Source organism: Chaetodon trifascialis, chromosome 22 (genome assembly GCF_039877785.1).
Source record: "Chaetodon trifascialis isolate fChaTrf1 chromosome 22, fChaTrf1.hap1, whole genome shotgun sequence".
Lineage (NCBI taxonomy): Eukaryota > Metazoa > Chordata > Actinopteri > Chaetodontiformes > Chaetodontidae > Chaetodon > Chaetodon trifascialis.
In genome coordinates this window covers 12,221,494-12,234,721 of record NC_092077.1, presented here as the reverse complement: position 1 = coordinate 12,234,721, position 13,228 = coordinate 12,221,494, and the positions used below count along the sequence as shown (strand labels likewise).

The 13,228-nt window shown below is 45.6% G+C and overlaps 1 protein-coding gene across 7 annotated transcripts in view; it reads left to right on the top strand.

Annotated features, from left to right (window-relative positions):
* The window catches only part of LOC139350863 (ELKS/Rab6-interacting/CAST family member 1-like), a 115,446-nt gene that overhangs the window by 13,174 nt on the left and 89,044 nt on the right, over nt 1-13,228 (top strand). For all 7 annotated transcript variants that reach the window (XR_011603549.1, XR_011603548.1, XR_011603547.1 and 4 more), the window contains exons 5-6: nt 12,450-12,706; nt 12,791-12,962. Coding sequence is in view for 4 of the 7 variants with exons in the window: in XM_070992507.1 (XP_070848608.1) it covers nt 12,450-12,706; nt 12,791-12,962 (429 nt within the window). In the remaining 3 variants the exon portion in view is untranslated. The remainder of the gene's footprint in view (nt 1-12,449; nt 12,707-12,790; nt 12,963-13,228) is intronic.

The following is a 13,228-nucleotide window of genomic DNA, read 5'->3' as shown; positions in this document are numbered from 1 at the left end:
ACCCGGGGATCGAACCGGCGACCTTCTTGCTGTGAGGCATGCGCACTACCTGTTGCTCCACCGTGCCGCCCTGGAAAGTGAAACATTGAGCAGAAAGATGCTAAGAGAGTCTCCACAGGTAGCCTACAAGCGACACCTTTCATGTATAGAAATTAGACCCGTGGTTAAAATAAAGATATGTATTGGTGCAGCTTTAAGTGTGAACATTCTGCACATTGGCCGCTCGTCCAGGCAGTTGAACATGAAACGTTGTGTTATGTGACATCAGGAAAGGGAATTCTGCGTGTTCATGTTAGCCAACCTGGTGGGTGTGTGATGCTTCTTGCTAAAAATACACCAAAGTGACAAGAGGGAAGAGGCTCCAACCTTTCTCGGGATGGAGTGCTCGCTCTCAGCTGTTTGGGTTATACTTTCCTGGACATTATTACTCTCTGTCTGCAGAAAAGGGAATTAAAAACAACGTTTTTCATTTCTCAGTCAGACTGGATGGGAGGTTTTTTTTGTCGCGGCTTCCCCGCTGAGCTTTAAATTATTATTCTCTCCCTCTGCGCTGCCACTCGCTTTGTCTTGTTTCTCTTCCCACATGCAGCCATTTGCTCTTACCACACCTTCCACTCATTGTCACCACGCTCTCCATCTCTTTCTCACTGGTTCCTCATTTTCTCTGTCTCACCACTTCACTCCCACTTTCGGACACCCTCTCTTTCACGAGCCCCCTGTCCTTCCCTTCCCTCCTCGCTCTCCATCTGGGCCTGTGGAGCAGTTTTGCCTCAGAGCTGAGTTCAATAGAGCGGACACACCCTGGGCTTATAAATCTATTGAGCTGAACATGGATGCATGCTGCTGTACTTAGCCTAATATTGTTGTCAGTGTTGTCTGTCTCCTTTGTCACTTTCAGTGCACCGCCTGGCTTTGGTTTCCGTTGGGTGTGTGTGTGTGTGTGTGTGTGAGTGTGAGTGTGAGTGAGTTCGCCCAATTTGTTCCACCTCTTTGATCACAGCCGGTAAGAACAATGTTTCAAGCAGAAAGAAAGAGAAGCACAGAAAAAAGGAAAAACATAAAGGAATGTCTGGAATGCCAAAGGAAAGCTTTACTTTATTTTTTCTTTCTGTCTTTCTTTTCTAGTTAGTTTCTTTCTTGCTCGCATAAAAACACACACAGTTTTTGTCTTTTTCTGTCTCTTTTTCCTCCTGCACCCTCCGCACTTCTAACAGTAGTCAGTTTGCATTCGGTAAATGTAACATGCAGGCAGCAGCTAGTGTTCACACAGGTTTCAACTCTGGATACCTGTTTGCATTCTGCTACCGCAATCTCATCCACGCTCCTACAAAGACTTTAATGCTAAAATGACACATAGCTAATTATATTATAAATGATCAGCCTGGTGTAATATGATCTGAATGTGAGAATAACCATAAAGTTTGTGAACGCTGCGCTTCACGCTGTCTGTTCTCTGTGCTTTGTCCCTGTGCTGAATCACAACAGCTGAACAATAACCGCTCTGTCTGTCCGTTTCTGGGGCTGCTGCTAGATCCAATCTATCATCTACTGTACTCCAGGCGAGCCGTGTGACGTCAGCGCCGGTGTGTGTGTGTGTGTGCGTGAGGGGGACAGTGTTTGTGTGTTGGTTTGGGTTTGCCTTGTACATGTTTCAGGTGTGTTTCAGACTGTGCATGAGCGTGTGTTTGTGCCCGTGCACACGCTGTGTTTTTGCACGTGCGTGATTGTTCATTTCATTTGGACATGCGCGTTTTTCAGTGGAAGCAGTTGCCAGCTGTGTTTGTGTGTCAGACAGAGTGCCGTACCAGGAGGGAATCTGCGTCCTTGCGTGTTTGTCGGCAGACTTATGTGTGTGTCAGGACAATTAGGCTTTTTGTATACAAAAGTGTGCGTGTGAGTGTGTGCGGAGGCACAAATTTCACACTTGCCTGCATGTTTATAATTGTGCATTTGTATTTGCGTGTGTATATGCTGCATGTGCTCATGGACACAGGCATACACATATGTTTCTGCGCATGCGTGCTGCAAGTACCGTTTCTATTTTTATCGAATGCGTGTACGTTCTTGTTTTCTTGCAACAATTTCTGTATGTTTTATGGAAATTGAAGGTACTTGGCAGTGATGTTAGAAGTCGTGTGTGTGTGTGTGTGTGTGTGTGTGTGTGTGTGTGTGTGTGTGTGTGTGTGTGTGTGTGTGTGTGTGTGTGTGTGGGAGAAAGTGCAGCAGTCGGTGGCTGTTGTACTTTTACTGCTGCACTGTTTTCATTCTACTCAATTATTTAACCTAATACTCAAGGTGCTGGTTGGGAATAGAGGTGTGTGCGTGTGTGTGTGTGTGTGTGTGCGTGTGTGTGCATGTGTGTGTGTGTGTGTCTGTCTGTCTGTCTGTCTGTCTGTCTGTCTGCAAGAGAGGGAGGAAAAGTTTCCAGCTTAGTAAGATGATATCATTGTATTGGTGGACGACAGATTTATTAAAAATCCCAAAATTATCAAAATAACATATGTGTATCTTCAGCTGAGAGCTTCAAACTCCAGCAAGTTTATCTACCCTTGTGTGTGTGCGTGTACGTGTACATGTGCGTGTGTGTGTGTGTATGAGGAGGTTAATCCGAACAGGCAGGTGCGCACAGTACCCGTTACACCTGTGCGGCACTTCGCCTTCAGGTCGAGGGCGGGTTGAGAGATAAAGAGATGAGACGGAGAAGGAGACGTTGTCTTTCCTCCCTTCTCCTTCCCCATCCTGCTGCCTTTTCTTTCTTGCGCTGAGAGCGACAAAGTCGGCGAGATCAGAGAGAAGGAGACACAGACTGGCACTTGAGAGTATTTTCCACTCTATGAACATGGCACCAAATCAGGCCTTCAGGTTAATGTGCAAATGGATGGTGCCAGCTGAAGTCTGAGCTTTTCCATGGAAATGCTTAAACCATCTGAAACAAGTTAAATGAGCTCAGCCATGACATTTATCCACGCACACTGAATAAAGAATTACCTCCAGTTTTGAATTAAAGATAAAAGGTAATAATGAAACACATGAAAGATTTTTTTTTTTTACAGTAAATATACAGTAAAAGCAGCTCAGATCAGTTTATAATCACTGCTCAGCTGTTTGAAGTTCCTCTCCAGGCATTGATTAAACTAAAAACTCACCTCACCTCAACAAAAAAAAAATCCCTTCATGCCTTAAAATGGCTTAGATGAAAACTGCACCTTTGCCTTCATTTAGTATCCATGCATCTGAGTATTTTTCTGCATGTGGCTTCTCCTCTGATACCCCTCGAAAAGCCCCCTCCTGCCAGCTGATGGGATTGGTTCTTCCGCTTTGTGATGTATGAAACTCTGGCTGTCTGAATCCATGTTTGTGAGTCATTGGTCCACTGCGGGTCCAGGCTGGAAATGCTCAGCCTTGGCGTTGACTGCTTGTTTCACTCATGATGTATCTCGTAGCATATGAAAAACTCCATATGGACACATTAACAAGGTTAAAAACCTGATTTTAACATTATTACACCTGGAGTTAATCCGAGCATCTTGCATTTCTAATTTCATTGCTCCAACCTGGCGTTGAGCTTTTCCTCTTGGGTTCAGATTAGTTCAAATCGACTAGAAATGGACGGTGCCAAGTGCTTCCTGTGCGCAATTTCCATTTACTGTACAGAAAAAAAATATTGCCAGCAAGAGTTTCTGTGCCAGCTGGCTGCAAAAAATGCTTTGCCTGACAATCCGTACACCAGCAACGACCTGAGAGAAGGCGAGGGAGCAGGGGTGGATGGAGAGGAACGGATCACCAAGATGGATTGAGATGTGAAGATGTGTAAAACGTAGACAGGAAGAAGGAGGAAATTAGGAAAGTGGATATGAAGGATAGATCAAAGTGGAGCGCTGGGGACAAGTGCCAGGAGGAGGGAGGAAAGGAGGAGAGATGAATGGACGACACGGACGAATTGAGCTGAAAACAGCAGATGTAACGTGGAGGAACGGGAAGACTGATGGATGTTGATGTGATGGGGAGAGAGGGCGAAGGAGAGGAAGGTGGATGGAAGGATTGAAGCGATGGATCGGCTTAAAGAGAGGAGTTAGGGATGAAAAAGGAGAGAGGGGACATAGGGAATGTTGTGATAATGCTTATTTCCTTTCCTATAGGGAATTTATCTGAGCCATAGAATCAAAGAGGATTTGATGGAATTCAGAGATTAACTTTTAATCTGAATTGAATTGTATTTTTTTTTTTTGTTTCGTGATGAGATGACTGCCGGGTTCTCTTCTTGAAAAGAGAAACTTGGATGTAAGGGAGGCAGAGGAAGGGGAGGGAAGGGATTTATGGAGAGCGAGTCAAAGAGAAAGAGGCGAACACACACACACACACACACACACACACACTCACACTCGCAGGGATCCTGCAAACACTTTGTGCATTCCTCAGGAGTCACGCTCTTCAGCTGCAGATCTACAGCTCTGCGATGTCTGTCCTCTGTCCTGTGGGGAAGTCAGTCAGCTGACCTGGTCATTAGACACATACGTTTGTGTGTTTGGTCAACCAGTCATCTTAACTTACAGCTGATGAGAAGGTGTGTGCTGTTACCTAAATCACCTTCGTTCTCCTGACTGGTAGTGACGCCCTGCTTGACAGATTCTTCCAGTTTGATGCAGCCTGAGTCGTGATTTTCTAGTCGTCACCATCATTTCTGTTAGGTGAAATATAGTAATGTAGCATGAGATAATGCAGTATAGTGCAGTAGTATAACAGAATATCAAATATAATATGGTATAGTATGAGTATAGTGTAGTATAATATAGTATATAATGAATAGTAAGTGTATTTTATGATGTGCTAATCAGTCCAACAGTCCAGCAGAGAGACAATGGAGAGGATGTTCTTATCACAGATGGCCACAACTACAAAAATGACACCCAAGCTGTAATAAATCTTAATTTTCCAGCTCGTCTAAGTTGAGAAATTCAAAGGTTTGAAACTGCAGCCTTAAAGGAGCTTGTTCACTAAGTCGGGATATTTTTACGTCCACCAAGCAGACACAAAGCTGATTTTTACATCCCATCCTTTCATCACACGTTGGAAGGTAATAACCGAGCAGGAGACACAGAGCCTCAACCGGCCTGTGTGAGTTTTTCTTTAAATGCTGGCTGTTCTTTCTTTAAATGCTGTGCGAATATGGCGCAGGACAGTCCTGGAGAAGGCGCCGTGCGAGCTCAGGGAAATATTAAAAAGTCATCCTTTTTTTTTTCATCCTGTCTTTGATACTTGATATGATGTACTTTACAATGCACCGACGATCATCTCGCTGTCTCTGCCTGCTCTGCCCTCCTCCTCCTGCTGCCTGCAGTCTGCACCTCTTACCATCCTCTGCTCATCAGCCCATGACTCATTATTCCTCTCCTGTGTGTCTGTGCATGTGCTCATGTCAGCATACTGTACGTGTGTGTGTGTGTGTGTGTGTGTCCAAGTTCATGTATATGTGTGCAACACTTAGACACTTTCTGGATGTAAAATGTCTTAAATGTAAGATTAAAACAAAAATAGATCATGCGTCAGGACTATTATCTCTGAATTTGTGTGTGTGTGCGTTTATCTGTTGGGTGTGTCTTCTGTGTGTGTGTCTTCACACATGAACGCTTATCAGTAACAGATGGTCCTCAAACCTGTGTGTTTATTCAGTCAGGATGAAGAGATAGGTGAGAAAGAGGGATGAAGAGGAAGAGGGCGTAAGGTAAATACAGGGAATGATGGCAGGGGAGGAAAAGGCAGATGGACGGAGGGAGGGAGGGAGGGAGGGAGAGGAGCAGCGATGAGTGGACTAGAAAGAGCAAGATTCGTGGGGAGAATTTAGCTGAGAAAGTGAGGAGGACGAGGGAGAGAGGAGAGGAGGAGCCCCCCCACACTCAGGAGCCTTATAAAACTTTAACTCCAATGCAGAGAGAGGGAGAAATGCACTCGTTTCCTCCTGCAGTGGAAAGAAATGGAGAGATTTGAAAGTGAAAGGAAAGAGCGGGTCACATTCCCCTCTTTCCCTTCAAGGCTGTGATTTTGTGAGTTTTCCCTCTCACTTTCTCCACTTTCTGTGTGTGTGTGTGTGTGTGTGTGTGTGTGTGTGTGTGTGTGTGTGTGTGTGTGTGGAGGCCTGTGGTAGCCATGTCTTTCCTTATAAGGAGTGGGTTTGGGACGAGTTGGTGAGGAATGAACAGAATTACAGTGCAGTCACTCCCCTTTTTCTTCTGCGGCTTTTTTCCCCACTCTGCCTCTAAAATCCACCTATATGTCCGTCCATCTGTCTGCGTGTCTGTCTGTAACCTGTGTATGTTAAATCAACATGACAGCTGCAGTGTTTCTTCTCTTCGCTCTCTCTTTAAAAACCACTACTGACCCTCATGTTGCATCACAAAGTGACTGATTAGGGTCAACCCTCTCCCCCTTTCCCTCTCCCCTCTTGGCTGTTTTTCACTCATTCTCTCCCTCGTTTTATCTTTTGTCGCTTCCCTCTCTTTTCATCCATACTTATTCTCGTCTTCCTCTTGTTGTTTTTCATGCGTGCACATGCGTTTTCTTCCCCGAGCTCGCTCCGCTTCTTTTGGAAAACGAGGGATTTTCTCGTCTCTTCCACTCAGCCCTCCTCTTCGTCGTGTTCCTCATCCTCCACCTTTATGCTCAGAGAAAGGAGAGAGAGTGTGCTAATCTGCCTGTTGTCTGATGCCTGAGTGGGCGATGCTTTCAAACTGCTCACGGTCATTACACACACACACACACACACACACACACACACACACACACACACACACACACACACACACACACAGCATGACCACTGCCTCTAACATTATGTCTACGTGACAGCATTATCGTGCGCTTGCTGTGTGTGTGTGTGTGTGTGTGTGTGTGTGTGTGTGTGTGTGTGTGTGTGTGTGTGTGTGTGTGTGTGTGTGTGTGTTTTTGTCACAGTGCGTGTCTGTTTGCGAGGGGGGAAGCGTGACTCACCCGGCGAGCACAGAATGAGCGAGGGATGAGACGGAGGAGTAATAACGAAGAGATGGTTAATATTGAATGACAGATGAGCAGTGGCCCGAGGGGGGGATGACGAACGGATGGAAAAATTGTCACCATGTTTGCACACGGATTTTCTCTTCTCTTCTCTTCTCTTCTCTTCTCTTCTCTTCTCTTCTCTTCTCTTCTCTTCTCTTCTCTTCTCTTCTCCCTCCTCTACATATGCATTGAAATTATGTAGACTGCTCATCAAACGACAAAGGAACATTGATTTGTTTTCTACAGAGGCTTTTTTCTTGCAACCTTGAGCTTATGTTTTAAATGTTTTTAGCACTTACACCCTCTGCTGCTTGCAATCTTTCCGCTCAGGTGTCTTAAGGCTTCGACTCGGTGTAGAAAAGTCACCATCAGGTCATGTTGACTCCCACATTTCCAACCTCGACGCTACTGAAAACTGGGTCTAAATTCAACCCTAAAACTTGGCTTTAAGTAGTGCTGTAATGTGGTTATTCCCACCCAGACAAAGCGTCATGTAGGCTATTAAATTCCACCGGACGTAATGTTAGCGTTCCTCCCGCGGTGTGTCTTATGGAGCTGATCGCTGCCATTCTAGTCAGCGTGTGCATTGTCACCGGCCGCTTTCCGTATCCGTTTCAGAAGCGGCCCAGAAGCACCTTTCTGCTCTGCTCTGTTTATTTTTGACAGATGATGCATCAAACTGCACAGAACACATTGATGCGACAGGAATACTGTGGAGAATCTGGTAGACTTTCAAAATAAAACACCTTGTGCATATTCCTGATCAGACATCAACGAGAAACGCAACTGAAACCGAGTTTAAGTACAAAGTCGGGGGGGTGGGGGGGGGGAGCCTATACACCCTGTACTGGTCGCCAGCCAATTGCAGAGCTACATATAGACACACAACCATTCACGCTCACACTCTCACCTAAGGGCAATTTTAGAGTCACCAATTAACCTAATGAGCATGTTTTTGGTCTGTTGGAGGAAGCCGGAGTGCCCGGAGAGAACCCACACATGCACGGGAAGAACATGCAAACTTCACACAGAAAGGTCCTGCCCAACCCGGGTATCAAACTGGCGACATTCTTGCTGTGAGGCACGCACACTACCTGCTGCACCACCGTGCCGCCTTCAAGACAAATGGCCTTTTAACAAAATCAGGCAGCCAAAACGCCCTGTTTCTGAAACTTCTGCTTGGGTTGGCAACCCCGTGGAGGATGGAACCTCAGGCTAAGGTGTCACTAGCGAAAAGATTGGGAAGCGCTGCAGTAGTGGACTGAATACACGCCAATGATTTGCAGCTTCCTTGTGAGACATCCTGAGATTCTTCACGGACGTGGCAAGTAGGGGTCCTGAGAAGACTGCAGCACCCCCTAAATCCAGGCATTATAAAAACCATCAACTTATTAAATAGTGTGATGCAGACTCGCAGCAGGGAGGGAGCAAGCGTGAGAATATGGACACAAGTGTTGATGTGATATAATGACTTCGTAAGATCAGCCTGATGTTACTCTACAGTTAAAAAAAAAGTGAACGCAGCTCCACCGATGTGCTTTGGTGCCTCATTTCGATCACATGGATCATTTGATGCCGCTGGGTGCTGTTGTTTTTGATATCGGCTGAGTTGAAAACAGACAGAAACACAGACGGATGCTGATGAAGGCTGCATTTAGCAGCTTCGCGGAGGAACTCGTCACATCTTGCATTTATTGATTTCACGAGCGGAGTGGCCGCTCGTGTTGTAATTTGCAAGTGATGGATTTGCAAAGCAGAACAAAAAGTTTGCAGTCTGGTCGTTTTTTTGATTTAGTGCACAGGCAGAAGCGTAACACTGATGTTGACCCGCGGCTTCGCTTGTGTTGTCGTATCATGGCCCATTTTTCCAGGGTAAGCGCTGGTTCTTGAGTAAGTCGCGGTGGTTTCTACAGTCATCGTGAAATTTAAGGAGTTGATAGACGCTCACACAACACACAGACGCGTCATCCCACTCTGCTCTGGTGTGTATACAGTATACAAATGCGCTGTCATCATGCACGTAGCCACAGCGTTTTAAAACGTTCTTACTAATAAAATGTGAAGACTGTTCAGTCAGACTCACAAAGTTTGATTTGCCGAGCATCACAGGGATCAAGATAATTTCTCATCTTCACTTGTTTACATCAGCCTGATGAATTCACCAGTCCCCCCCCGTCAGACATCTGAAGGAACCATTTGTCATCTTGATTTGTCTCCTTGTTTGTGTGTTTGTCACATTTGTGCACAGTTTAGATCTGTCTCTCTGGCTCACCAGTTTATCATTAGAATGTGAAAATAAACTGAAAGCTGCAGTGTAAACACAGCGATGAGGACATAGGGGGAAAGATTTCATGCTTTGTTGTTTTTTTTTATGTGTCGTGATGAGACTTTGCGTTTGTAGTCTGACGTGTGAATATGTCCAGAACATGTGTGTGCGTCTCTGGACGCACGTGTGTTTGCGTTTCTGTCTCTGCGCCGAGCGGACGCCGCCCCTCTCGGCCCTCTGTGTCAGGAAGCGTTTGACGGGGTCAGAGGTGAAGGAGCTAAAGACGACTCAGCAGAAACTGAGAAGAAAAACACAGTGTCCCTCTGTCTCCCCTCGTCTTTTCGTCCCTCCGTCTCTTTCTGCTGGACACAGTTAACAGGCTGTTTTCTCTAACGTCTCGCTTGCTTATCTCCAGCTCTGTTTTTGTTTCTTCCGCTTGCTTCCTTGTTATATTTCACTGCCTCTTTTCCTTCTTTCCCTCTTGTGGTCTGGCATTTCTCTGCTCCACATTCCAGCTGTGTGTGTGTGTCAGGGGGGAGTTACTGGCACAAGCCCTGCGTGTGTGTTTGTATGTGTGTGCGTGTGTGCCTCTGAATTCTTTATATGTAACCTTTTGAAGTTGTGTGTGTGGTGTGTGTGTTCATACTGTATCTGCTTGACTTCATGCAGAAACACACTGATTAGTTATTGAGGCTTTGTTTGTGTGTGCATTTGTGTGTGTGTGCGCGTACATTCATTTCTTCAACTCTGACATACTTTTGGATTCTTGATGTGAATGTGTGTGTAAGTGTACATATGTGTGTGTTTTCCTGGCTGATCACAGATTATAAAGACGATGCAGGCGTGCGTGTGCATTTCTTTAATGCTTAAATGTGTGTGTGTGTGTGTGTGTGTGTGTGTGTGTGTGTGTGTGTGTGTGTGTGTGTGTGTGTGGCCTACATAATTCCCTTACAGTGTAATCCACTGATTATTTTTCGAATTCTGAATTGATTAGTTGCTTATTGGCAAAAGGCAAAGGCAAATCTTTTTCATATAGTTATAGTTCATGAGGCGGTTTCAAAGTGTGAACCTGTAAATCCTTATAAATACAATGAAAATAAAGATAAAAACAAGATTAAAGCAATAAACAATAGAAGGCAGCAGAAATAAATGGGTTTTAAGCTTGTTAGTTAGGGCACACCTTAGATCCTCTCCTAATTTATATTTATTAAAGTGACAAAAAATGAGGAAAAAAGCCAATTCCGAGTCTCTAGAGACCAAGTGGTGTGTTGATGGACTAATGGATCAACTTTGTATTCGCGCACTATTTAAAACAAAACACATTTTCATCGTCTGGGCGGGTCAGCCTTTGCATGTCTGAGGGAGGAATCATAGTTGGCATGGAGACAGAGAGGGAATCCTGAAGAGAGGAAGAGGATGCTTCGTCTTCAGGGAAGTCCTGTAAATGTCAGAGTCAGCCATCAACGTGTGCGTGCGTGCGTGCGTGCGTGCGTGCGTGCGTGCGTGCGTGTGTGTGTGTGTGTGAGAGAGGAGTTAATGTATGAGTCAGCAGAGCAAACCCACTCTCCCACACAATCACACATGACCGTACAGAACAATAAGGAGAGGAAAGGATTAAACATGAAAATGTTTGTCTCAACAGAGACAGAAAAACGAACAGAGCTGGACGAGACGAAGCCCTGGAAACGTAAAGCAGAGCCATCATAAAGACAGTTGCTTTGATATTATCTAATAACCTGCCATCCCGCTCTTTCACTGTGTCTGTTCGTGCGAGCGTACGGTGTATTTGCGATGCCTATCTGCTGCCTTTTCTTTTCCTCCCCTCCTTTCTCTTCCTTAATATCTAAGAGTTGCGTTTCTTTGCCTCCCCGCTCATCTGTCTCTTTCCTTTTTCCCTTTGATCTTGTTCTTTCCCTCGTCAGCGTTGATTAACGATAGCTGCAAGGGAGCGATAGCATCTCTGCCTTTTTTTAACCTCTTCGCTCTCTTTGTCTTTCCTCCCTTTCTTCTCTAATCTCTCGGTTACTTCGTGCACTTTCTCCCTCAGCGCTCAGCTACCTGTATTATTTTTTTATCTGTGGAAATACTCCGTGACTCATGTGGCGATGACCTGGCCGTTGTTCGGGTTATGTGTGACGCATTTTAAAGAAGCCCGGGGACATCATAGTGACAACACACACACATGCACACACACGCTCAGTCACTCGGTTTAAAGTCTTTTATCTGACTCAGGGGTAGTCATGTCACATCGTCCTCAGCCATGATGGTAGTGATACTAACCTGCCAACACACTTTTATAACACACTCACTCACTCAAGGTGACATGCACATGCTGTCTCAGCCTCAGTCACACACACATACACACTAACACTAACACTCACACAAGCACTTAGGATGAGGCCTGAATGACATACTGGGACTTGAGTCATGCTTTTTGTGGGAAAGGTAATTTTTGCATTTCATCTTCACGGGAAAAAATCTAGAAACGATGACGATGTGAATCTTGTCGGGGTCTGAACCAAACAAGCACGTTCCCTTACGTATGGAGAACATGATCTGTACATCGGGGCATCTCTGTAGGACCACAGTGTTTCATTTATAACGGTATGTCGTGACACGTTTTACCTTTATCAATGCAGCTGCTGTGATTTTGATATTGCACTTGGTCATATTGCAGTAATATTTTTGATTAATTGTTCGGCTGTAATTGTTTTTATATCAGACAGCAGAGTTTACAGTGCCACTAAAAACTGAAGCAGGCCAAATGTCCTTTTGTCCAGCTGCTCCCAGGTCACCTCCCAGCTTGCTCTGGGCCGACCCAGGGTTGTTTTCCCAGTTAGACATTGCCAGAACACCTCAAAAAGGAGGTGGAAAAATGTCATCCTTGCTCCTGATGCAGAGCCAGCGATACTGCTGCAGATGCCCCTAAGTGACATCCAGTTTCACAATACCTTATTACCATCAAATTACCACAAACCAGCACTGAAGCGAGAGCCTCGAGGGGCCAGGCGGCTGGTCCACGTTGTAACCGTCATAGTTTGGAAAACCCAAAATCTCAGCGTCTGATGCAATGAAGTTGATAGTGCTGATTAACAACCTCTGCAAATGTTTGATCTCTCATATTTACGCTCTAAATCTCTTTCTCTCCCGTCAGCATTTCCAGTGCACCATCCAGGCTTTACAAGATGAGCTCAGAATCCAGCGAGACCTCAACCAGCTCCTCCAGTCCGATTACTCAGAGTCCGGTCTCCTCGGAAACCAGCCGCTCACCCCTCAGGATATGACAGAGGAGAACTTCCTGCGCCTCCATGGCGAGTACGAGCGACAGGTCAAGGAGCTCTTCCTCCTGAGGAAGACTGTGGAAGAAATGGAGCTGAGGATAGACACGCAGAAACACACACTAACTGCTAGGTAAAGATACACAGCAGTGAGTTATTTGATTTCAGGAACCGCTTGCTGCCGTTTTAGGCTGTTAAATCTGTTCTTTTCTAACAGGGATGAATCCATCAAGAAGTTACTGGAGATGCTGCAGAGTAAAGGCCTGTCGTCACGGGCGGCCGAGGAGGACCACGAACGAACGAGGCGACTGGCCGACGCTGAGATGACCATCCACCAGCTGGAGGGCCTGCTGGAGCAAAAAGACAAGGAGATGCTACAACTCAGAGAGGTGTGTGTGTGCGTGTGTGTGACTGGTGAAGAAGAAACAAAGTGCATTCAAGCATTCCCATGTGTGTGGGTGTGTGTGTGTGTGTGTGTGTGTGTGTGTGTGTTTGTGCACAGCCAGATGTGAGTGTGTGCAAATCAAACCGAGTCATATCCAGGCAAGGCTCTTGGCTGCTTCCACTGTTGGATCATAATTCAGTTTTAATACAACACAGAAACATCAACACACGCACACAAACACTCAGGAAGGCGCACTTTGTCCCATTTTGT